Here is a 25,488-nt window from a genome sequence, read left to right as displayed (position 1 = left end):
ACTCCCCAGGACAAGGGCTATAGGTCTTTCCGTCTCTCTTGTTTACTGCCTATCAAGGAACTCGGACAGCACAGGTCACTAATGAACATTTCCGAATGAATACAAACTTTAAAATACTGTCTTGTTTAGGTAACCGGCCCAAAGTCGCACAATGTCCCAATATTTGAACCCCCGACATTCTGGCTTTGAAGCCCAAGGTCGGACTGCAGCAGACTGCCCCTTCCTCTCCAAAGCCGGAGCCAAACGGTGGGCTGGGAGGGAAGTTGAAAGGCAGAATCTGAGGATCTGCAGAGGGCCACGCGCCGTAAGGCAGTCGGTGCCGTGCGCGCTGGCCTTGGGCCCAGGAGAAGGGGCACTGTCACGTGTACCCTACAGGGACAGCTGCCGCCGCACCCCGGGGCAGGAATGCTGCCCCGCCCGGCGCCGCGCCGGCAAAACCGCGCTGGCCCTAGGGACTGACGTCAAGGAAGGGGGCGCCTCCGGCGCCGCGCTAGGGCGGCGAGGGCGGTGGGCAGGGCCCGGGTGGACACGCCCCCTCGCCGCCGCTCCGCCGCTGATTAGGTTCGAGGAAGCTTCGCACTCTGCTTTCGAGGCCAGCGGAGGCGGGGGGCGGAGATGGACACGCCCCCTCCCTGTCTCCCGCCTATGATTGGCGCACGGAACTCCGCCTTGGGTTTGGAAGGCTCGCCTGGGAGCTCACACCCGGCTCGGGCCGAGGATTGGCTGTTCCGGGGCTGGGGAGCGCTTTCTCCCGGGAACCGCGGCTGTGACCCAGGTGGTCTGGACCAGTTTGAAGCTTCGTGCGGCCCGCCTCAAGCAACCAGGTACTTAGGTCGGCGGCCCAGCTCGGCGCTTCCGTGGGAGCCGGAGGGCGACAGTCAGCCGGGGTGCCATCGGGGGACGCGACCGCCAGATCCACTTAGGGCCCCGTCGTTCTGCGAAGCGGCCACGTCTGAGCCCCGGGGCCTCCTCGTGCTGGAGATGTCGCTTTAGGACCTCGGCCAGAATACCCTCTGCCACGCTCTTGTGCTGCCTGTGATCACCGACTGGCCCTGGAAGCACTCTCGCAGCAGGAAGCCCAGAGCTGCGCCCGCCCTTTCTGAAGGCTGTGGAAGAGGTTTGAGTGGGCGCATCTTAGCTTGCCCCATCCCCATTTGAGGTCTGTCGGAGCTGCCCTTCAGCGTGGTGAGTACCTTCTTCAATTCTCCACCGGGCAGTGGAGTGCAGAAGTGCACAGGCTGGCTTGGGAGTCCTGACTTTGGATCCCTGTGCCTTCCACAATCTACAGAAGCAGATAGCTTCCAAAAGGCTTCTGGGCCTGACTTTCCCCAGAAGACCTCCTCAGCCATCTGGCAGGAACAAAAATAACAGTGGCTTGAGAGCCCGGGTGCTGGGGTCAAACTGCCTGGGTTCGTGTCCCAGCTTCCATCACCTGCCAGCTGTGTGACTTTGGGTGTAGTGTTCTCATCTGTAAAATGGGTGTAACAATAGTGCCACCTCATGTGAGGAGGAAAGAAAGCACCCATCTGAACGTGCTCTGTTCTGTGCTTGACACTGAACAAGCTGCCTCTATGATTTTAATCATAAAGCTATGACTTAAAAGTACACAGATTTGCTGATTGCTGTGATGATGAAAATGAAAATGATTCTATAGCCTCTGGTAGTCAGGTAGCCTTTCCCTTCATAATTTATTCATTCAACCAGCATACGTGGAATGTCTGTGGTATACCAGGTGCTAGAAGGAATGCCCTTGCAAACTTAATCTCCCTTTTCCTGCTAAGGGTTATTTATTCTCACCATTTATTTTAAAAAGCTTATTTAAAATTTTGTAGAGGCAGTCTTGCTATGTTGACCAGGCTGGTCTCAAACTCCTGGGCTCAAGCGATCCTCCCACCTCAGCCTCCCAAAATGCTGGGATTATAGGCATGAGCCACCGGGCCCGGCCTTATACCCACTATTTTGATGATGAGCAACTTGTGGCAGGGGAAACTGAGACTTATCCAAGGTCACCCAGTTAGCAGCACAGCCAGAATTCAGGGTTCTAGAACTCTTGAAAGGGTTATCCCTAGATCTAGTAGCAGTTTATTTTCAGGTCATATATGAGAACTGGTCTGGGGAAAGGGCCCAGTTCCTTTCTCCACCTCCAGGGGCACAGATTTGGAGGCCAATGTATATCCAGTTCTCTAGGCATACCTCCCTGAGGCTAGGCCCTGCTGGTGGGGAAGCCCACACAGCCATTTGAACTGGGCTTCCCATTTGAGGAGTCACAGATTTTGGCTGCTGTCCAGTGGCATGTCTGTGTAGGATAGCAGGCCAGGGCCCCAAGTGTTGATTAGGGTCTTGGGCCAGAGCCTCCAGTAATTTTTCTAAGAGCCCCTAGGCCCCTGATTACAGAGATTATTGCTATCACCTGGGTTATTGGAAGGGTGCCTCCTCCTGTGTGAGGACCTAGGAGATGCCAGCTCACTCAAATGTGTTCTGCCTCTCGTGGTTACCTGGGCCTCCCTGGACTACAGTGAGATACTCTCCTAGAATAGCTGTCTGAACTGAACTTTGTATATTACAAAGGGTGCTCAATTGCACACTATATTTATATATTGCAAATTCATTGCATGGTGAGTCACTTTTTAAATATATTTCTTTGTTAGGGTTCCACAGTTCTTCACTTACTGCCTGTTTCAAAACAAGTTGAACTTTGTCATTTTCAATGTTTGGTATTTCCTTTGGGGTTCATTTTCAACCTAGTTTGTGTCAAATTGTATTTTGCAATTGGTCTGTTTGTACACAGACCCATACTTATCTTCTTTTATGTCAGCTCTGAAATGAAAGGTCCATTTGTTTTTTGTTTTGTTTTGTTTTGTTTTTTGTTTTTTGTTTTTTGTTTCTGAGACGGAGTCTTGCTCTGTCACCCAGGCTGGAGTGCAGTGGCCGGATCTCAGCTCACTGCAAGCTCCGCCTCCCGGGTTTACGCCATTCTCCTGCCTCAGCCTCCCGAGTAGCTGGGACTACAGGCGCCCGCCACCTCGCCCGGCTATTTTTTTGTATTTTTTAGTAGAGACGGGGTTTCACCGTGTTAGCCGGGATCGTCTCTCGATCTCCTGACCTCGTGATCCGCCCATCTCGGCCTCCCAAAGTGCTGGGATTACAGGCTTGAGCCACCGCGCCCGGCCTGAAAGGTCCATTTGTAATCTAATAGCCCCATGGTTTCATTTTCTAGTTTTCAAAAGTACTATTGTTCAAGTATACACTGACTTTTCCTGGACTAAGGTCTTCTCCAGGAAATTGGAGGGAAAATAACTATTGAACACATTGAATGAGGCAGGAAAAGTTTCTTTTGATAATAAAAGTGTTCTGATTCGCCATTTCATCGGTGTTCCCAAAACTTACCATCTAATCCTACCTGGAATCTGCCTAGTTTTATTCCCAGCCTCACTCTGCTGTCTGAATCCCAGAATGAGAGGCAGAGCCAAGAGTGAGGGGTCTTGGCTGGTGGTGGCTCATGCCTGTATTCCCAACACTCTGGGAGGATGAGGTGGGTGGATCACTTGAGGTCAGGAGTTCAAGACCAGCCTGGCCAACATGGTGAAACCTTGTCTCTACTAAAAATACAAAAATTAGTCAGGCGTGGTGGCGGGCACCTGTAATCCCAGCTACTTGGGAGGTTGAGGCAAGAAAATTGCTTGAACCTTGGAGGCGGAGGTTGTAGTGAGCTGAGATTTGCACCACTGCACCCCAGCCTGGGTGACAAAGTGAGACTCTGCCTCAAAAAAAAATAAATAAATAAAAAATAAACAAACAAACAAAAAAGAGTGACGGGCCTCAAAATCTGAAGGTGCTAAGCCCTCCCCAAGGTTCATGGAGGGTATGGTTGAGGCTGGAGGCTCAGATTCTCCGCAAGAGTTTCTTGGTATGTTTGTAACGCAGCTCACTGAAGCTGTGGAGTCAAAGCCTTGGTGTCCTGGGAGAGGTTGCTGGGAAGTCAGGCTCCAAGCCATTTCCTCCCCGAGGCAGCTGCTGCTACATGATCCTTATTGCCCTTCTCTCCCTGGGGAGGTGAGGCCAGATATTACCCTTTCTCCTACCACCCCAGACCAGCCGAGGCCTCTGCCCCAGGCTTGGTCATAGCCAGCTGAGGTCACTAGGGAGCTTTAGAGCTGTGAGTTCTGTTTTCTACCAGATCCTAACCCCAGGGCCCACTGCAGCAAAACAGCATAGAGTAGGGAGGAGAAAGGGAGCTACTGGCTGGGGAGTTTCCTGGCACCCAGTTAGCCAGACCTGTCCACACATGTTGCCCCTAGCTTTGGCAGACAAGTAGCTCCATTCCTCCTTCTGTACAGACGTACCTGCGCATGGAATTGTTGACTCCCAGCACTGTGCAGGCCCTCAGAAACCATCAACATCAAGCTGTTCTGACAGCAGTAACAGGGAAACTGACCCACAGAAGGGATGTGAATTGCCTGAGGCCTTTCAGCCAGTGAGTGGCAGAAGTAGGGCTTGAACCCACTCCTCTGACTCTTAAGCCAGGGCTCTGTGTCCTGGGCTGGGTTGCAGTTCTTAATTTCTTCTGTGGAAGCTGGGCTCTTCCTCTTTAGAGTGCTACAGCTCAAGGCTGAGCTAACTGCCACCCAGGAAAGAGCCCAGACCCTAGTGAACAGACTAACAAAATTCCACAGCTCAACCCCTGCCTCCACCAGGTGGGATAATTCATTGTCGTTCCCTTTCCATTGGCAGGATTTCCCCTTCATGAATTAGGTGGGAATAGGAAAGCACTCTTCATAGAAACATGAAGTGTTCTTTAAGCTGCCTGGCTGTGAAGCCAGCTCGGGGGTTTAGAAGCGTGGGCTGACCAGGCTCAGTGGCTCAAGCCTGTAATCACAACACTTTGGGAGGCCAAGGCAGGAGGATCACCTGAGGTCAGGAGTTCAAGACCAGCCTGACCAACATGGTGAAACCCCGTCTTTACTAAAAACACAAAAAATTAGCCAGGAGTGGTGGGGGATGCCTGTAATTCCAGCTACGTGGGAGGCTGAGGCAGGAGAATCACTTGAACTCGGGAGGTGGAGGTTGCAGTGAGCTGAGACTGTACCACTGCACTCCAGCTTGGGCAACAATAGCAAAACTCACTCTCAAAAATATATGTAATAATAAAAATAAAAGCATGGCTGCAGTCATTTCAACCACCTCTGGCTTCAGCTGAGCCACTGGTAGTCATACTTGCATCTCAGCTTCCCTTTACTTCCCTGTGAAATGGGATAACAGTCCCTAACTCCTAGAATTGTTTTGAGGATTAAAGGATATCATCCATATTGCCTGATCCAGAGTAAATATCCCATAGTTAGCTTTTATTTCTCTTTATCAGCCTAAAAGTGTTACCTGGTGACTGTTGTCTTTTTTGTTTTTTTGAGATGGAGTCTCACTCTGCTGCCCAGGCTGGAGTGCAGTGGCCGGATCTCAGCTCACTGCAAGCTCCGCCTCCCGGGTTCACGCCATTCTCCTGCCTCGGCCTCCTGAGTAGCTGGGACTACAGGTGCCCGCCACCACGCCCGGCTAATTTTTTGTATTTTTAGTAGAGACGGGGTTTCACCGTGTTAGCCAGGGTGGTCTTGATCTCCTGACCTCGTGATCCGCCCACCTCGGCCTCCCAAAGTGCTGGGATTACAGGCATGAGCCACCGCGCCCGGCCCAACTGTTGTCCTCTTGTCACAGTGTGTTTATGTCATCCAGCTCTGGGGGCTTAATTACCACATAGATTAGGTTTTAACTGGATTTTCATAATAGCACCTAAGAAGGGGCAGATTTTTAAATTCCCATTTTCCAGATAAAAAGTACAGTTTTCATGATGTTAACTCATCTGGAAGTCTTCTGCAGCTTTATTTTAGTTATTAAATCTTTTGAAAACAGGGTGGAGTTTTTATGATAGAAGGCCTGGAAACTGGGACAAAGTGAGAATAGAAATGATTGGAATAATGAGGGTGACTATTGAGGTGAGAAGCGGAGAAAGCCAGGGCAAGGGAGGGAGTCATATTTTGGGAGTATGAGTGGGGCAGAGATAATTCAAACCCTTGCAGAGAACAAAAGGCAGGTTAGGGGAAGGGTTACTTCTGCCAGGTGGGTTGATAGGAAATTAGAAAAGCTTTTATATATAAGCTTTTGTACTGTTTGCCTCTTATGATGAGCATATAAATATTTTAATTTAAACATATTTTAATGTTCCTTTTCCCCCTTTGGAAGCTAGTTGCTGTTGATTGCTGTCTCTGTAGCTGGCTGTGGAATGAGGTCTGACTCAGGCAGCCAGGCCCTGGGAAAGCAGCAGGACCTGCTCCTCCTCTCCCCAAAAGGCCTGGGGCTGGGAGAGAGGGGTGAGAGCGCAGGGCTGTCATCAGCTGGCTGTGGCCACACAGCTTGGAGGAAAGCAGGGTTCACCTATACCCCTGACTCAGGTACAAAGGTCACAGAGGCCAACAGAGGAGGATTTGCATTTACAAATTCCTCAGTATCCATGGAGAGTGGTTCCAGGCTCCTCTGTGGGATGCTTGAGTCACTTACATAAAATACCATGTTTGCGTATAGACTGTGCACATCCTCCTGCGTGCTTTAAATCATCTCTAGGGTACTTATACCTAATACAATGTGAATGCTCTATAGTTACAATGAATCTATTTTTTGTTTTTTTTTTTATTGTTGTATCATTGTATTCTTTTTTTTTGAGATGGAGTTTTGCTCTTGTTGCCCAGGCTGGAGTGAAATGGTGCGATCTCGGCTCACCGCAACCTCCACTTCCTGGGTTCAAGTGATTCTCCTGCCTCAGCCTCCCAAGTAGCTGGGATTAAAGGCACCCGCCACCACTCCCAGCTAATTTTGTATTTTTAGAGACGGAGTTTCTCCATGTTGGTCAGGCTGGTCTTGAACTCCCGACCTCAGGTGATCTGCCCGCCTTACCTCCCAAAGTGCTGGGATTACAGGTGTAAGCCACCATGCCCAGCCATATCATTGTATTTTTAAATTTTTTATTTATCCAAGGTTGGTTGAATCCCTGGAGGTAGAACCCACAGATGCTGAGGGCCAACTATAGCTCTTATTGGGTAACTGATATACTAGGCTCATTTAATCCTTACTATAACCCTAAGAAGTGGGTAATCTTATCCCCATTTGACATTTAAGGAAACAGGCTCAGAGAGGAGGTTGGGTAACTTGCTTAAGGTGTCAGAGTTGGGACTCGAAACCTGTTCTGTGTAATGCCAGTCTTGTTTCCAGGCTGTGCTGGAGACAAGGATGTGGTGGGTAAGCTTCTTAGGCCTTTATTATTCAAAGTGAACTATCTAGAATCAAAGGAGATCATTTAATTTTCACTTCCTGGATATGATGGGAGACATTGACACAGAGCCTAACTTCTATTGAACTTTCTTATAAATTTCAGCCTCTGCCCTTGACAGTATATTCTAACCCTTGTAGCTTCCTCTTCTGCCTCCACCTCTGGCTCATTAGGTCCACTGGACTGTGGTTAGATCTGATTGGCTTATTTCATACTATGTTTGCTAAATTATATGGATTTGGTTCATCCCCAAGGTCTTGAAAATAGGAGACAGGATGTCTCAATTTTATAGATTGAAAACACTGACCACTATTCTATATACTTTATGTCTTCCTTCACTCTTCAAATTAATCCTACAAAGTAGGTACTAGTACCAGGTGATAATTTGACATGGGAGGCAGCTGAGGCAGGGGGGATGCCCCGCGAAATAAGTGGCGGAGGGGGATAAAGTGGGATTCCAACCTGGGTAGCCCAGTTCCACAACTCCTCTCTTACCTGTGTGCTACAGCACCTGGGCCTTAGCATCAGAGGCCTGGGTTCTCATCCTAGTTGCATAACCATGGATGACTTAACCTTTCCTCAGATTCCTCATCTGTGAAATGAGGAGGATAAAAATACCTACCTTACAGGGCTGTTATGCTTGTTACATCTCATTGATATTATGAAAGGCAAGCTCTTACAGGTGCCTGGTATAAGTACTCAACACAGTTGAGCTGCTACTGGGCATCCTGGTGTCTGCATGGAATTTACAGCTAGACAGACCTGGGTTCAACTGCTGGCTCTGCATGTGCACGTGGCTTTGTGACACTGGCAAGTCATTTAACCCCTCTGAGTTGCACTTCTTCATCTGTAAAATGAGGATAAACAATAGTTCTTACCTCACGGGTTGCTGTGAATCCTAAATGAGATAATATAGGTGTCTGACACATAAGCGCTTAAGTGATTTTAAGGCAAGAGACTTCCTCCAGTTTAGCTCCTGGAGAATGGAAACATCAGAAGCCCTAGGATTAGCCAGGACCCCCAGGTCTGGGAAGGACCAGCTGAGTTGCTGATGTCTCCATGCTTTGCATCCTCAGAGCATCCACAATGGGTACCCCAGCCTCGGTGGTCAGTGAGCCACCCCCTTGGCAGGCCCCGATTGAGGCCCGGGGCCGCAAGCAGGCCTCAGCCAACATCTTCCAGGATGCCGAGCTGCTGCAGATCCAAGGCCTGTTTCAACGCAGCGGGGACCAGCTGGCCGAGGAACGGGCACAGATCATCTGGGAATGTGCAGGGGACCACCGTGTGGCTGAGGCCCTCAAGAGGCTGCGCAGGAAGAGGCCCCCAAGGCAGAAACCCCTGGGCCACTCGCTACACCACTGCAGCCGGCTCAGGTAAGTTCCTAGAACTGGACAGCTGAGGGAAGAGCACCAACGCCTGTTCCACCATTGTGTTGACTGTGTGGCCTGGAGCTAGTGGCCTCACTGTAAAGTGCCTGCCTACCACTAGGGTGGTTATAAGGTCTACACAGTGTCATCACTTGGTTGGCACTTACAAGATTGCTGTTGGTGGGTGCGGTGGTTCACGCCTGTAATCCCAGCACTTTGGGAGGCCGAGGCAGGCAGATCACTAGGTCAGGAGTTTGAGACCAGCCTGACCAACATGGTGAAACCCTGTCTCTACTAAAATTACAAAAATTAGCTGGGTGTGGTGGTGCGCACCTGTAATCCCAGCTACTCATGAGGGTGAGGCAGGAGAATTGCTTGAACCTGGGAGGCTGAGGTTTCAATGAGCCGAGATGGTGCCATCGCACTCCAACCTGGGTGACAGAGCGAGACTCTGTCTCAAAAAAAAAAAAAAAAAAGACAGATGTTACTTTTGGAGTCATATACAACCCTGTGAACTCCCATGGAAAGAGATCCCTGAGTCCTAGTAGCACCACCTCATTTTGCTGTGATTCTCAGCTTACCAGCCTGGGCAACACGGTGAGATCCTGTCTCTGAAGAAAAAAAAAAAAAAAAACACACACACACACACAAAAAAAAAAAAAAAAAAAAAAAAAACAAAGAAAAATTAGCCAGGCATGGTGGCATGCACCTGCAGTCCTAGCTACTCCAGGGGCTGAGGTAGGAGGATCGCTTGAGGCCAGGAGTTTGAGGCTGCAGTAAGCTATAATCCTGTCACTGCACTCCAGCCTGAGTGACAGAGTGAGACCCTATCTCTTTAAAAAAAAAAAAAAAGCCTAATTAAAATCTTGGCTGGGGATTACAGAGAATACAGCCTAGGAATGTATTGTCGAGGCATTATGGGTTAAAAATTGTTGAAAAACTTTTACCTTGAGATCTCTCCTCAGTCTCCCTAGTCGGCCACTTCTTTGCCTAGGCCACTGCCAGCCCAGGAAGAGTGAACCCAAAGGGATGGAGCTGAACCACTTGGCCTCAACCAATCACTATGGGTGATGCTCTGCACTTCATCTCTCTGCTGCCTTCTCTGGGGCCCACAATCAGAACATCAGACCTGAACAGGCCTTTGGAGGTCATCAGGTCCTGAGATGGCAAGTCAGTGTCATAGCTTGTATTTAACTCCAGTTGATTAGTAGTCACTGCTTATCAAACCAGTTTAATAGCATGACTAATTAATGACATCTGCCACGAATACAGGATGAGGATGAAGAAATGTTGAGTTTTGTACAACCTGATCTGGTCCAACCCTTTCTACTGCAGAGAAATCTGAAAACTTTGTCTAGTCAGACAGTTCTCAGAGCAGGAATGACCAGACCAGAGCCCCGGTCTCATTTTGCTCCAAATCATACGTTTTATGGTCTGCCATGACAAAATCTCTTGAAATCCCCATTCCATTCTCCCTATTGATGTTGGCTAATCATACACTTGTTCCCTGCAGAATCCTGGAGCCCCACTCTCCACTGGCCGACCCACAGAGTGCCACGGAGACAGCCTCCAGTGAGCAGTATCTGCACTCTAGGAGGACAAGTGCCAGGATCCGCCGGAACTGGAGGAAGCCAGACCCCACAAGCTACCTCCACCAGATCAGACACTGATCCAGGGAAAGAGCCAGGAATGGCAGTGTCTTCCCTCTTGCCAAAGGGCCTGGGGAGGTGAAGAAGGAAGAGAGACTTTAGGCAAGCAGCCCAAAGGGGTAAATGAAAGCAAGAGGCCGCTGCCACTGGTCTGCTCCATTCAGAACAGGACTGGATGCTTCTGCTGGGCTCTCCATTACGTGCGACCCATTCCTCACCAAAATGAGGAGAGACAGTGACTGTTCCTGCCAGTCTTTCCCAATCTAACACTATTCCTGGGCTGCATGATATTCCCCTGGGAGCCAAGTGACAGGCACTCAGACACAGCATTTCACCACTCATGCTACTAATCTACCTGCTACTACTGTAAACCGTGGTTCCAGCAGCCTGTTCCACACTCCCGCACCATCAGGGTCCACAGGGAAACCGTAGTTTCAGTGGCAAATAAAAACATCTGCATCAAGAGTGTGTGAGTCTGTCACAGAAGGGGAGGAACTGAAACAGAGTGGGAGGGGCAAGAGTGTCCCCAGTAAGGAAACATCAGGGCTGGCTTCCTCTCCTTTTCACCTCCCTCTCCTCTTTCAGCCCCATGCCAAGTCCCTGGACCACATCTTCCTTTTCCAGAGCCTGTTGGACTGGGAGTAGAGGGGAGAGTCTCTGCAGCAGTCCTGATCCACAGGATCAGAAGGGAAAGACTGTCATGGTCAGCCCCGCATAGTAGGCTGGGGCCTTGGACTGGCTTAATCTGCAGTTAAACTAGTGGTGCCAGCTCCTCATTTGGCTTCTTCATCCTTATGGGCTGACCATCCAAAGGTGGACCAATCGTTCTGAAGCTGCCTGCATTATATCCTAGGCTTCCCATGACCTGGAAACCCTTGAAAGCAGGGGTTTTTCCTGCAGTTCTAGCTCCATCTCAAGAGAAGCACACTCTGTGCTTATTAACTTTCTTCTCCCTCTCCACCCGCCTTGTAAAGCATATAGCAGATCAAGCAGATTATTCAGGGTGTGAAGTGGGGCAGTGATGTACACAAGGCAGGGCTGCCCTCTGGTGGCCGAGAGGAGGAGCCACTACTACCTGAGTATAGGTAGTTCCTCTTTTTTATTTTATTGTATGCTTATTTAATTAATTTATTTATTTTTGAGACAGAGTCTTACTCCAGGCTGGAATGCAGTGGTGCGATCTCGGCTCAGTGCAACCTTCACCTCCCGGGTTCAAGCGATTCTCCTGCCTCAGCCTTCCAAGTAGCTGGGATTACAGGTGTGTGCCACCACGCCCAGCTAATTTTTGTATTTTTAGTAGAGATGAGGTTTTGCCATGTTGGCCAGGCTGGTCTCAAACTCCTGACCTCAAGCGATCTGCCTACCTCAGCCTCCCAAAGTGCTGGGTTACAGGCGTGAGCCACTGCACCCAGCCTGTAGGTCCACATTTCTTATCCCAAGCCCTTGGTCCTAGATTATTTTGGAATTCAGATTTTTAACTTTTTTGGCTCTTAAGTAGTCAGGGCAAATACTGTATCCCTAGTAGGGAACCATGTCATAAAATATATTGACATTTCTGCAACAAAGAATCACACTAAGAGGGACACATCATAATTACCAATAGCTTCCCATCAGTGCAGGTTCAGGTCAGGTTTGGTTTCAAATGGGTTATGAAAATACTTTTGGTTTTCAGAGCATTGGGACTTTGGAAATGAGGACCTGGATCTTTATTCGGGGGAAATAGCCCCAGGAGCCACGTCTCAGCAACTCCGTGGAAACACAGGTTTCTTTGCCGTCAAAATTCTGTTCCTACCTTCTTTGTCTTCCTTCCCCCAAAAGAAACTGGACAAAAAAGGTCAGAACTGGATTTGTTATTCATACATTTGCGTTGATTTAAATACATTACGTACAATTTCTACAGTGGATTAGAAGAACGACACAGGGGGCAGCAGCACTCTCGCAGCCCAGCCTCCATTCCCTGACACTGGAGGCAGGGCCTATGGCTGGCAGAGGGACGGTGTTCCACGAGTGCCACCCAGAAGCCTGCCCCGGCACTCTGGGCCCCTGGCTCTTCCAGAGTCCACATTCAAGGCAACCTGAGCACAGGCTTGAGGGAGAGTGGAGAAAGGCCAGGAAAGGATGCCCACACTCTTGCCTGCCAGGCCCAGGACCAGCTTGCTCCTACATTGGACCCAATTTCCTTCTGATCACAGAGCTGGTCTGGATCAAGACAATGTGCAGACCTGGCATGGAGGCTGTGGCCAGGTGAGGCAGCCGGGCTCCCTGTTAGACCCCCAGGCTCTCTTGCACACCAGATGGGCACTTTACCAACAGGTTTGGGTAAAAATGTCTACAGAGAGCTATGCACACCTGAGTCCCCTTCTGGCTCCTACAGTCAGGGGGCAGGTGTTCCCTCAAACATTGTTCCCAAGGCCAGTGTCCGAGTCAGCTGCATGTGATTGTCGGGGCTGGGGCAGGCAGGTGAGCTGTACCTTTGTCCACAGGGCATGCACATCCGGCTCTCAGAAATTCTTCCTGTCAGCCAGGTGGAAGCCTGGGACAACCGGGCTCCTGGTGGCTGGACTGGAAGGGGACCGGTGGAGACCAGCCTGAACCAGCTGACCAGAGGGCTGCACATCTCTGCTCTGCAGCCGGGCAAGCAGTAGACATGCAGCCGTAGTCCTCACTCCCTTTCTTTGGTTGTTTTTCAAACCTTCAAGATAGTTTCTTTCTGAGGTTGACTGACCAATTGCAAGGTGCCAGAATTGTGAAATGTCCAGTAGCACAGGGCATGAACACAGCTGCCCCTCAGACATAGAGGGCACCCTTTTTACTCCCTCCTGAGGCCGTACTTTGCTTTGGTGTAGAAAGGGCTCAAACACCTGGCAAGTGGGGGTGGGGAGTGAGGCAGCAGGGGAAAAGACACATGGAAGCAAGAAGATGCGCACTGAGCTGGGCAGGACCAGGGACAGTCTGAAGGCCTCTCTCCTTTGGGTCCCGCCTTTCTCAGGAAGCCATAGAGAAATTGACCTAGAACAAGTCAGGGAGAAAAGGGAAACTGCTACTTATGAGGCAGAATCCACGTTCTGTGACTTCCACCAAGCAGCAGTGGTGGCACAAAAAAAGTCCAAGAACCTAACAGCCTGTCCTCTTAGAAGCCAAGACTCATCCCAGAACCCTGCAGAGACCCACTCCAGAAGACAAACTGAACTTTTACATCAAAAGAGTTGGGGGGGGAAAACTTAAAACGACAGGAACAAATGAGAAGATTGGGACCAAGGACTCAGGAAGCAAGGTGGGATATGTTCACCCATAGACCACTTAGCTCCCAGCATACACTCCAGCCACGTGGATCACTTTTACATGTTGGGAGTCAACTTCCTACTAAAATATAAATGCTAAGACTAGCTCTTCCTGCCTCTGCTTGAGAAAGAGACAAGCTGTAGGCCAGCAGAGAGCAGAGAGGTTCTCTATGATTGTGTGCGGAAGTGCTGGCGGGGGTAAAGCAAAAACCTCCCTTCCAGGAGAACTGTTTGGAGGCTTGCAGCCAGCCCACAGCACTGGTGGGAGATGGAGGAGGCTTGGCAAAAACCCGAAAGAAAGGTGTGGCTTCTGTCTGTCCCAGTGCTGTGGTACTGCGAGTCATCCAGCTGCCCTCTGACACCGCCTTGGCTCATGGGAGGAAGCAACTGCAAGGCAGCTGAATGTCAGGTCTATGCAAATTTAGGCCTGGATTAAAGATTTCTGACATGAGATGACCCAGGGTTCTGCTACAAGCATTTAAAGTTGTTTTTGTTTTGTTTGTTTTTCTGATGCAGAATATAATAGGGAATTGCAATAGAGCAGGGTGTCAGGGAAGGAAGGGACTGTCCCAGCCTGCCACCAGCAGATGCTGGAAGGGAGATGCTCCTTCCCAGGCATCTGGACTATGTGCATGGAGCTCCAGCCTCCCCCACACTCAGAAGGGTGAGGAGCACTCACTGTTCCTGATTGTGCTTCTCCCTGTGGATGGGAAAGCCCTGAGCGGGGTGGCAAGCAGAGAGGGAGGGCTCTTAAAGGTGCTGCTCTCCACCGGCTTCTCTGGCTTTTCCTGCACCCCACTTCCCAGGCTTCCTCCCACCAGTCTCTGACAATATTTCTTCTGCCTGCCTCTGGAGCTACCACCATGAAAAGAAGGGTTTCCGGCTCTGAAAGCTCTGTGTGTAGGACTCGCTAGAAGACCGCTGGTGGGAACGGGCCGTCTCAACAATCACAGGCGGCATCTGGACGAGGTGCAGGGGACTCTTGTTGTCTTTCAAGGCCTGGGTCAGATTTAAGATCTGCAGTGGGAAAAAGGAGATGGGTGAGGGAGAGGCCTCAGCATTCCAGATCTGCCTCTGAAAGGAGATCAGTAGAGGACTCCTACAAACCAATTTTTAAAAACACCAATGGAAAATCATGCAAATAGGCTATTTACAAAAGTAGAAATGAGCAAAACAGAAAATAGAAACCTCTCAAATCATTTAAAAAATACAAACGAAAACAAATATTTTATTTTTTTTGCCCTCCAGTTAGTTAAGATACAAAAGAATGACTCAGAGTTGGGGAGAGTTCAAAAAAATAAACACTTGCCAGGCACACTGGCTCACGCCTGTAATCCCAGCACTTTGGGAGACTGAGGCAGGTGGATCACTAGAGGTCAGGAGTTTCAGACCAGCCTGGCCAACATGGCGAAACCCCGTCTCTACTAAAAATACCAAAAAAAAATTAGCAGGCCATGTGGGCACACACCTGTAGTCCCAACTACTGGGGAAGCTGAGGCAGGAGAATCGCTCGAACCCAGGAGGCGGAGGTTGCAGTGAGCTGAGATCATGCCACTGTACTCCAGCCTGGGCAATAGAGTGAGACTCCATCTCAAAAAACAAAAACAAAAACAAAACACAAAAAAACACTGAAAAATGAACAGACCCTAACCTGGCCAACATGAGAAACTCTGTATCTACTAAAAATACAAAAAAATTAGCCAGGTGTGGTGGTGGCGCACACCTGTAATCCCAGATGCTTGGGAGGCTGGGCATAAGAATCTCTTGAACCTGGGAGGCAGAGGTTGCAGTGAGCTGAGATCATGCCACTGTACTCCAGCCTGAGCAACAGAGCGAGACCCCGTCTCAAAAAAAAAAAAACAGACCCTCTGACTTGGAAATTCCATTTTTAAGAAACACTAATGGATATGCATAAAACATTTAGTTTCAAAAAGCATATAATGTAATATTGTTTATAACAGTGAAAAGATTAAATTAAATTAGTTAATAATTTAAGGGATAAGAAACAATTATCCTAAAATATCTAGAAATTTAACCAGGGAACTATCAGATATACATGCAAATGTATTGGCATAGAAGTGATCACAATGTTGTGTTAGATGCAAAGGAAAGCAGAAAAGGAACCCGTGTAAGATTGTAACCCCTTTTACTTTCTAAAATTCTGTCTTCCTATCTACCTATAGTGTAGAAAAAAGTCTGGCAGTTGGCAGTGGTCATCTCTGGGTATCAAGAAAATATAGGTGTTTTTAATTATTTATTGTTGTTCATCCCTATTTTATGATTTTCCTACAAAGATGATGTAAATGTAAAATGTAAAAAGCCAGCTGGGCGTGGTGGCTCACACCTGTAATCCCAGCATTTTGGGAGGCCGAGGTGGGTGGGTCACCTGAGGTCAGGAGTTTGAGACCAGCTTGGCCAATATGGTGAAACCTCGTCTCTACAAAAATACAAAAATTAGCTGGGCATGATGGCAGTTGCCTGTAATCCCAGCTCCTGGGGAGGCTGAGGTGGGAGAATCACTTGAACCCGGGAGGCGGAGGTTGCAGTGAGCTGAGATTGCGCCACTGCACTCCAGTCTAAGCGAATGAGCGAGACTCCATCTCAAAAAAAAAAAAAAAAAGTAAAAAGCCAACATTTCATTTGGATTCTCCTTCCACCACTATCTCTTCATCATCTTTTTTTTTTTTTAAACAAATGTTTTACCTTGGAATAATTTTAGAGAAAAGTTGCAGATAGTACAGAGAGTTCCTATACAGCATTTGCCCAGTTTCCCCTAATTTTTTTTCTTTCTTTTCTGAGACAAGGTCTCACTCTGTCGCCCAAGCTGCAGTACAGTGACACATTCATAGCTCACTGCACCCTCCAGCTTCTGGCCGCAAATGATCCTCCCACCTCAGCCTCCCAAAGTGTTAGGATAACAGGCGTGAGCCACTGAGTCCAGTCCTTACCATCTTTTGTCAGTATTTTACAGGTATTTCAGTTATGTGTCCATGAGGACACAGTTTCTCCTCTCTGTCAAACTTAGTATCACCATCATTTATCTTCTCTGGTAGGAGAGTACAAAAGCTGAAGGTGTCCTATCTTCTCTCTCTCTTTTTTTTTTTTTTTCTGAGATGGAGTTTCACTCAGAAACTCCAGGCTGGAGTGCAATGGCGCAATCTCAGCTCACAGTAACCTTTGCCTCCCAGGTTCAAGCGATTCCCCTGCCTCAGCCTTCCGAGTAGCTGGGATTACAGGCATGCACCACCACACCCAGCTAATTTTGTATTTTTAGTAGAGATGAGGTTTTTCCATGTTGGTCAGGCTGGTCTCAAACTTGCAACCTCAGGTGATCCACCTGCCTCGGCCTCCCAAAGTGCTGGGATTACAGGCATGAGCCACCACGCCTGGCCCTATCTTCTTTAAAACAGTAGATGTTGAAGATTTCATGGCGAGGTCACAGACCATGGGAGGGTAAGCTAGGTTGCACCCTGAAATCACACAGACACACAGCCCTCAAGCCACAGATATCCTCTTACACAACCGCTGCTTACAAAGGGACAGAGATACACCTGCAACAGGGGTTATTTGTTACCCTATCAGTAACAAATTTCTTTTTTACTTAATTGTTTTGGTACTTGCCAGCATCCTACACTGTTCCAAATAGTCTTAAGCACAATATCAGGGTGAAGAACTGAAAGGAGATTGCTGGAGTATCTGGGGTAAACATGTCAAATTATCTACTACTTATTTTCAAAAGATTTGGCCAAAAGAGAAAATCTATCTAGGGAGAGAGAGAAATTAAACAGACATTATTCAGATATACCAGTGGATAATACATAGACACATGAGATAAATCTGGCTAAATACAACAACTGAAGAATCCAGAAGGTTCCATTCTTTCAACTTTACTGAGGTTCGAAAATTTCCCAATTAAAAAGCTGAAGATAAGCCTGGAACCGGGAGTAAAAAGAAAGAAGAATAAAGAATTTAAAAAGAGGCCAGTCGCAGTGGCTCACGCCTGTAATCCCAGCACTTTGGGAGGCCAAGGCAGGTGGATCATGAGGTCAGGAGATCGAGACCATCTGGCTAACACGGTGAAACTCCATCTCTACTAAAAATACAAAAAATTAGCCGAGCGTGGTGGCAGGCGCCTGTAGTCCCAGTTACTCGGGAGGCTGAGGCAGGAGAATGGCGTGAACCCGGGAGGCAGAGCTTGCAGTGAGCCGAGATCACGCCACTGTACCCCAGCCTAGGCGACAGAGCAAGACTCTGTCTCAAAAATAAATAAATAAATAAATATAGAAATTATTTTTAAAAGTTGAAGAAAAATTATAGCAGTCACATAATACTAAAGAATAAATATTATCTTTGAAAATGTTGGGCTGGACGTGGTAGCTCATGCCTATAATCTCAGCACCTTGGGAGGCCAAGGCAGGAGGATCACTTGAAGCCAGGAATTTGAGACCAGCCTGGGCAACATTACAAGACCCCACCTCTTAAAAAAAAAAAAAAATTACCCAAGGCCAGGCGCAGTGGCTCACACCTGTAATCCCAGCACTTTGGGAGGCAGAGGCGGGTGGATCACAAGGTCAGGAGATCGAGACCACCCCAGCTAACACTGTGAAACCCCGTCTCCACTAAAAATACAAAAAATTAGCCAGGCGTGGCAGTGGGCACCTGTAGTCCCAGCTACTCAGGAGGCTGAGGCAGGAGAATGGCATGAACCCGGGAGTCGGAGGTTGCAGTGAGCCGAGATGGCGCCACTGCATTCCAGCCTGGGCGACAGAACAAGACTCTGTCTCAAAAAAAAAAAAAAAAATTACCCAGAAATGGTGGTGCATGCCTGTGGTCCTAGCTACTCAGGAGGCTGAGTGGGGAGGACTTCTTGAACCTAGGAGTTCAGAGTTGCAGTTGGCTACGATTGGGCCACTGCACTCTAGCCTGGGTAACAGAGCATGACCCTGTCTTTTAAAAAAAGAAAAGAAAAAGAAAATGTTAAAGAGGCATTTCTCTGAGACCCTAGATTCTTTTTTTTTTTAATTATTTTTTTGAGGATACAGAAGATTTATTCAAAGTCCAGGTACAGACTGGCCAACCTGCCTCTATAGTGTTCACAGCGAACACAGGGCTAGACAAGGGAGGAGTTTATCAAATGGTTTTAATCGGTTCTCTCCGCGTCACAGGCCATCGGGTAAGGCAACGGAATGTGTGTGGGGTCCTGTGGCTCTGCCGTCACAATACTGAGCCTGGAATTGCTGTTAGCAAAATATACATCTGTGTCAGACCCTAGATTCTTTAACTCCTGGTGAGAAGCCTTTGAGTAACAACTTCAATCACCTGACTGTGTCCCTGTGGGGCCTCTTCACTCTTTCCCTACATCTCAGGGCCCTTGTACTACAGCCCATCCTGTGATAATGGCTCAGCTACGTAGACAGGGTTATGACCTCTTTTCTCTGTGCTTTGTCAGATTTCTATAGTGCAGAGGACCATTTTGCTTTGATGTGTGAATTGTAGACAAGTAAGCACGTGAGTGATATACTGGCCATGTGCATGTTGGAAGGAGCTGGATGGTCACCCTAAGGTAGTAGGCGCTGTAGGTTACAAGATGCCAAAAGCTCCTCTGAAGACATTAGGAGCACAAGATGGAGAGAAATAAAACTGCACTACCCCACCCTCCCCTATCACGCTGAATAATGGCCCTATCTGAGTAATGCGAGAAGGGTTGGCAAGGGACTGAGCGGGGAAGAAATTAGACAAGACATTGCAATATGGAAAGAGGCACAGCCTACATCAACTGGAGAAGCCAGTTTATTTCTTTATGCTGAGTTCCATAATATCAGAGTCTATCATGTGGCTTTTAATGTTTCCAAAAATTCTGCCAGCCTAATTGGTCCCTTACATTACTTGGGAAATGTAGGAATACCATGTTACTGGTATTCAGACAGCTACAATAATTGTAGTTCTTAAAACCTCTGTCCAGGTTGGGCTCAGTGGCCAGGCGGGCAGATCACCTGAGGTCAGGAGTTTGAGAACAGCCTGGCCAACATGGTGAAACCCCATCTCTACTAAAAATACAAAAATTAGCCAAGTGTGATGCCATGCACCTGTAATCCCAGATACTTGGGAGGCTGAGGCAGGAGAATCACTTGAACCTGGGAGGTGAAGGTTGCAGTGAGCCAAGATTGCACCACTGCACTTCAGCCTAGGTGACAGAGCGAGACTCTGTCTCCAAAAAAAAAAAACCCTCTGTCCAACCTACTTCCAGGGAAAAACGAGCTCAGCAAGCCCAGGAGGTGCTGTCATCAGAGGTCTTTAGATAAATGGCAGGAAGAAGTAAATGCAGAATTAAGGCTGGAAGATCCTCTTGCCCTTTAAAGACGGGAGAAGCTGAATTTTCTGTATACAAAAATCATAATCCTAACAGCTATTAATACTACAAATTGAGTATTTCAATATGCCAGGTACTACTCTGTTTCAAATCATTTATCTCATAATAATTCTGTAAGGCAGGTACCATTATTATTATTATTATCTTGAGACAGATTCTCACTCTGTCCCCCAGACTGGACTGCAGTGGTGCCATCTCAGTTCACTCCCAGGTTCAAGCGATCCTCCCACCTTAGCCTCCTAAGTAGCTAGGATTACAGGCGTGTGCCACCACACACGGCTAATTTTTGTATTTTTTGTAGAGATAGGGTTTCACCATGTTGTCCAGGCTGGTCTCCAACTCCTTAGCTCAAGTGATCTGCCCACCTCAGCCTCTCAAAGTGCTGGGATTACAGGTGTGAGCTACCATGCCTGGTCTCAGCTACTATTATTGATCCCACATTAGACACAAGGAAACTAAGGGAAGGAGACATTTAAGTAACCTGCCCAAAATCTCACAGGTAGTAAATTGCAGAGCCAGGCTTCAAAAACCCAGGCACTCTGACCAGTTTGTACCCTTAACGACTAGGCCATCCCAGCTCTCTTTAAGAAGACTTCAAAGTGATAAGCATAATATCAGTACCCCACAGAGTTTTCAAACCATTTTTCAAGCATTTCTTTACTATGCTTTGGAAGATCAACAATCCCCTTGGTTTCCTTAGCTCCCTTTAAGGTGAAGTGGAAAGAGAAGGAATAATGTAACTTGTACCTATAACAACAAAATTATAACCATAATCAATATCTGAGTGCTTCATGTGCCCAGTACTCTTTTTACTAAACGCTTGATAAGCATTATCTCGTGAAATCCTCCAGCCAACTGTGCAATATATTATTACTATTCTGTTTTATGAACAAGAAAACAGAGGCTTTTGCCCCAGGCCACAGAGCTTCCAAGTAGTGAAACAGTTTGGCTCCAGGGCCCAGATCTTAACCACCAAAACATACAGCCTGCCTTGAGCAACTTGAGGACAGGGAGCATTAGTTTAACTACCAATGAATTACCTAGCAACTAGCAGAGATAAGCACACATTAAGTGCTTCATCAAGCACTGGATACAAGGGAAGAGGTGGGAGAATTGGAAGGGCCACCTTCCCTCTCCTAGGTGTTAGGGTAGAGCCATAAATAATATATGGAACAGACTGAAAAAAGATACAAAACACGGCCGGGCACAGTGCCTCATGCCTGTGATCCCAGTGCTTTGGGAGGCCGAGGCAGGTGCATCACTTGAGGTCAGGAGTTCGAGACCAGCTTGGCCAACAATGGCAAAACCCCGTCTCTACTAAAAATGCAAAAATTAGCCAGGCATTGTGACATGCGCCTGTACTCTTAGCTACTTGGGAGGCTGAGGCACAAGAATTGCTTGAACCTGGGAGGCGGAGGTTGCAGTGAGTGGAGATCATGCTACTGCACTTCAGCCTGGGTGACAGAGTAAGACTTGGTCTCAAAAGAAAAAAAGGGTGTAAAACACAAGCTTCAAACATTTGCTCAACCTGAGCACACAACCCTCCCAGAGAGACACCAAAAAGATACTGGGAGGATGTCCCAGGCTTACCTGGCCCCGCATGACAGCAATCTGCTTATGGAACTGGCCCCTGTCGAAACCAGGATCTTTCTGCAAAAGAAGACCAGAAGGAGATGGAACCTGTGTGAATGCCTCACAGGAACCCATTTTTTCCCCCAGTTAGAAACTTTCTAATAAGGAAAACCTGCATAAGGCTTCTGCAGCTTGGTGAAGTCAACCACTCCCACAAGAACTCCCTGCTTTACAGATGAGGAAACAGAAAACAAGTCAGTATCTTCCTCTGCATCTCAAACTCTAGGCTGCAGTGCTCCATATTAAAATGAAAGCCCTGCAGATACACTGCAGCCACATGATGCACAGGAGAGACACATCATTGTGATTTATCACCCCTGCCCATTTCTCTCAAACCCATCCAAACCAGGTCCTGCTGTCCACATGTGGAAATCTTGCTATTAGTTGGCAGAAAGGTGTTAGCCATTTCCTCTTGGCTTGTGTCAGGACCAATTTAAAAAACCATTAAAAATTCCTTCTTCCATATGATAACAGGGCTGAGGTTCCCAGGGCTAACCTTGAAGAGTTCATAAAGGTCCTCTTCCAAGTCCTTGACGAAGTTAGGGTCCGATATCTTTGGAAGGATCAGATCTTTTATCTCCTGAGAAAATGGGACTTTCGCCTGGGGCAACCAGGCCCAGTAAAAAGGATCTGAAAAGAGGAAAAGCCAAAGGCAAAGCTGCTGTTGGAAAAGTCCCTGCTCATCTGCGTCCTCCACCGGTCAAGGCACTTTCTAAAGGAGAACCCCTCTTCCTTGATATACAACAGAAACAAAAACTTACAAGTGCTCTTAATTGTAAAGGTTACCTAGCTAGTCAGTAGAGGAACCACGGTTCAAACCCAGGACTGCCTAATCTCAGAGCTCTTTCTCAAACATTACATGACTTTCCAAGATGCAAGGTCTAGAAGCAACTACTTGCCACTGAGACGCTGAGATGGTCTTTCTGAAAAGGAAGACCAATGCTGCAAAAGGGGCTACTGACTCCCTAGGTTTATTTCTCCTCCTTTCCGAAAGCTTCTCAGTTTCAACAGGGTAGGAGATGTAACAAGGAAGACAGAACACTGATAGGCAGCTTATATTTAGAGACACAAATAGAATAAATTATGGAAAGATAGTCCTCAGAAAACAGAAGAAAAAAAAAAAGATATTTCAGGAAATATACACTAAAACAATAAAATTACAAATTAAAAAATTTAAAAAGGGCTGGGCGCGGTGGCTCACGCCTGTAACCCCAGCACTTTGGGAGGCCGAGGTGGGCAGATCACAAGGTCAGGAGATTGAGACCATCTTGGCCAACACACTGAAACCCTGTCTCTACCAAAAATACAAAAATTAGCTGGGCGTGGTGGTGGGAGCCTATAGTCCCAGCTACTTGGGAGGCTGAGGCAGGAGAATGGCGTGAACCCAGGAGGCGGAGGTTGCAGTGAGCTGAGATCGCGCCACTGCACTCCAGCCTGGGAGACAGAGCGAGACTCCGTCTCAAAATAAATAAATAAATAAAAATAAAATAAAAAAATAAATAGCCCTCGGCCAGGCGCAGTGGCTCACACCTGTAATCCAAGCATTTTGGGAGGCTGAGGCAGGTGGAACACCTGAAGTCAGGAGTTTGAGACCAGCCTGGCCAACATGGTGAAACCCCCGTCTCTACTAAAAATACAAAATTAGCCGGGTGTGGTGGTGCACGCCTGTAATCCCAGCTACTCGGGAGATTGAGGCAGGAGAATCGCTTGAACCCGTGAGGTGGAGGTTGCAGTGAGCCCAGATCGTACCATTGCACTCCAGCCTGGGCAACAATAGAGAAACTCCATTTCCAAAAAAAAAAAAAAAGATAGTCCTCAGAAAGAACGAGAAGAATGCAAAGAGACAATGAGAAAATTCATCTTTATGCTTCTGGTTTCTAATCACCTTTATGCTTGTAATGGGAATCATAGAAGACAAAAATTAGAAAAACAGCTTATATTATGAAATAGTTGCCACATGCCAGCCATTGTGTTAAAGTGCCTAAACTGCATTATTTCATTAATTTTTAGAATAATCCTATGATAGAGACATTATCATCTCCACTGCACAGTGAGAAAATAGACTGAGCAAGGGAAGAGCCAGATCACCATTGTCTCGAGACTTACATGCCCTCCAAGAGTCAGGATGCTTCAGTGGGAAGGCCAGCCCATTGTCTATGGCAGCCACCTTGATAACAGGCTCCTTCACCACCACCCAGTCTGTGTCCTGAAGAGCAAGGAAAGACTAATGACTGAGGAATCCCATCTCCCTCAGGCCCTTCCTGAGTAGCAAAGCAACTCATCCCAACTCCCTCGAGAGAACAATCCTTATTGAATTTATCTTGAGCTACTCTCTGAACTGACTTCCATGTTGTTATCTGAACTTAGCACATTTTGGGGCCTCTGACCTGGCTCTTGTTCAAGGCTCAAGAGTCCTGTTCTTATCTTAGAAAACGTACACCTCCCCAGGAGTTGCTACAGTCTTTGGTAAGAAGGATAATGACAATAATAAAGATAACTATAAGTCATTCCTCCTAGGGAAAGAAAATGAGAATCCCAAAAGCAGAACAGAAGAAATAAAATCCATATCAGTTGGCCAAGGTCCTTTTGTGTGGACCTTGACTCAGATGTTACTTCACTGGTGACAACTACATTTTCCAGCGAGAAAACAGAGCCCCGGAAGATAACAGCTGGCTGCTCCTGCACAAGGGAGTCTGTTTTCCTGCTTCAGTGGTGCATGAAAAGGAAAAGGACAAGAGCTGAATGTAAAAAGAGTGGGCATGTCATCTGTGACAGCCCATGTCAGAGACAATCACTGACTATGCGGCTCCATGCTTCAGGCTCATGGGTGCCATCACAGGAACGAGAACTGTGGTTCCAGGATGCCTGAACCTGAATCCCCTGAGACGCCTTATTAAATGTGCAGAATCCTGAGTTTTACACCAGACCTGATGAATCAATTTCTAAGGGAAATGCCTGAAGAATCTATGTACTATTTTAAATAACTCTTCAGAAGATTCAGGCACAAAATTTGAGAGCCACTATTAAAGAAAGTAAAAAAGTTATAAGGAATAAAAACCCCACCCTGGGCAACAGAGCAAGACCTCATTTCTACAAAATATTAAACAAACTTTGTGCCTGTAGTCCCAGCTACTCAGGAGGCTGAGGTGAGAGGTCTGCTTTGAGCCCAGGAGTCCAAGGCTGCCGTGAGCTAGGATAGCACCACTGCACTCCAGCCTGGGCAACAGAGCAAGACCCTCTCTCTCTTTTTTTTTTTTTGGAGACAGAGTCTTGCTCTGTCGTCCAGGCTGGAATGCAATGGCATAATCTTGGCTCACTGCAACCTCCACCTCCTGGGTTCAAGTCATTCTGGTGCCTCAGCCTCCTGAGTAACTAGGAATACAAACTCCCGCCATCATGCCTGGCTAATTTTTCTATTTTTAGTAGAGATGGGGTTTCACCACGTTGGCCAGGCTGAACTCCTGACCTCAGGTGATCCTCCCACCTCGGCCTCCCAAAGTGCTGGGATTGAGTCACCATGCCCAGCCAACCCTGTTTCTTAAAAAAAAAAAAAGAAAGAAAACAAAAAAAGAAATAAAACCAATCTCACTCTTTCCTAGGTAGCCTTCTGCTAATTTTGTAAAACATGCAGACTGAACAGTGGTAGAGAAGTGTGGTGGAGGATGAAAGGAATGAGAAAGGAAAGAAAGTTGCAGGAGCAGCGTTTTCTAAACTTATGTTCTGTGGACTTGCGGTCTATTGTGAGAAAAGTGGCTCATGGTTTAAAAAGGGTAGAAATCAAATTTAAATAGGTTTGTTTAATGTAGTACTTCTGAGACCTTTACTATGCTACTGTGCAATATGAAGCTCAAAGAAAGGAACAGAGTACGTAATATAT

General features: G+C 47.5%; 2 protein-coding genes across 11 annotated transcripts in view; one reads left to right on the top strand and one right to left on the bottom strand.

Moving 5' to 3' along the window:
- Positions 1-675: 675 nt before the first annotated feature.
- On the top strand, positions 676-10,791 carry AVPI1 (arginine vasopressin induced 1). Of its 2 annotated transcripts, none has more exon segments than NM_001266977.2 (3): positions 676-1,185; positions 8,389-8,685; positions 10,193-10,778. In NM_001266977.2, coding segments are annotated over 2 exon segments (444 nt in total). In that variant the 5' UTR covers positions 676-1,185; positions 8,389-8,398; the 3' UTR covers positions 10,350-10,778.
- A 1,372-nt stretch (positions 10,792-12,163) lies between these two features.
- PI4K2A (phosphatidylinositol 4-kinase type 2 alpha) overlaps positions 12,164-25,488 on the bottom strand; it is a 37,097-nt gene continuing 23,772 nt past the window's right edge. Inside the window, exons 6-9 of one of the 9 annotated variants that reach the window (XM_077947116.1) lie at positions 23,718-23,817; positions 22,084-22,241; positions 21,570-21,659; positions 12,164-14,626 (exon numbers count right to left, since the gene is read on the bottom strand). In XM_077947116.1, coding sequence (XP_077803242.1) covers positions 14,465-14,626; positions 21,570-21,659; positions 22,084-22,241; positions 23,718-23,817 — 510 coding nt within the window. In that variant the 3' untranslated portion in view covers positions 12,164-14,464. Of the gene's footprint in view, positions 14,627-14,835; positions 15,380-15,643; positions 16,112-18,612; positions 19,737-21,297; positions 21,660-22,083; positions 22,242-23,141; positions 23,818-25,488 lie in introns of those variants that run through there. The other 8 variants (XM_015147870.3, XR_013398213.1, XR_013398215.1 and 5 more) reach the window with 8 other exon arrangements.

This window comes from Macaca mulatta, chromosome 9 (genome assembly GCF_049350105.2).
Source record: "Macaca mulatta isolate MMU2019108-1 chromosome 9, T2T-MMU8v2.0, whole genome shotgun sequence".
Taxonomy (NCBI): domain Eukaryota; kingdom Metazoa; phylum Chordata; class Mammalia; order Primates; family Cercopithecidae; genus Macaca; species Macaca mulatta.
The sequence above is the reverse complement of the archived record's forward strand: the minus strand, read 5'-3'. Positions and strand labels throughout refer to the sequence as shown.

Bases quoted from the DNA above. Each gene is read 5' to 3' on its own strand.
- AVPI1 (XM_077945226.1), top strand. From the start codon at position 8,372: ATGCTTTGCATCCTCAGAGCATCCACAATGGGTACCCCAGCCTCGGTG. The intron at 8,686-10,192 runs GTAAGTTCCTAG...TGTTCCCTGCAG, and splicing joins CACCACTGCAGCCGGCTCAG to AATCCTGGAGCCCCACTCTC.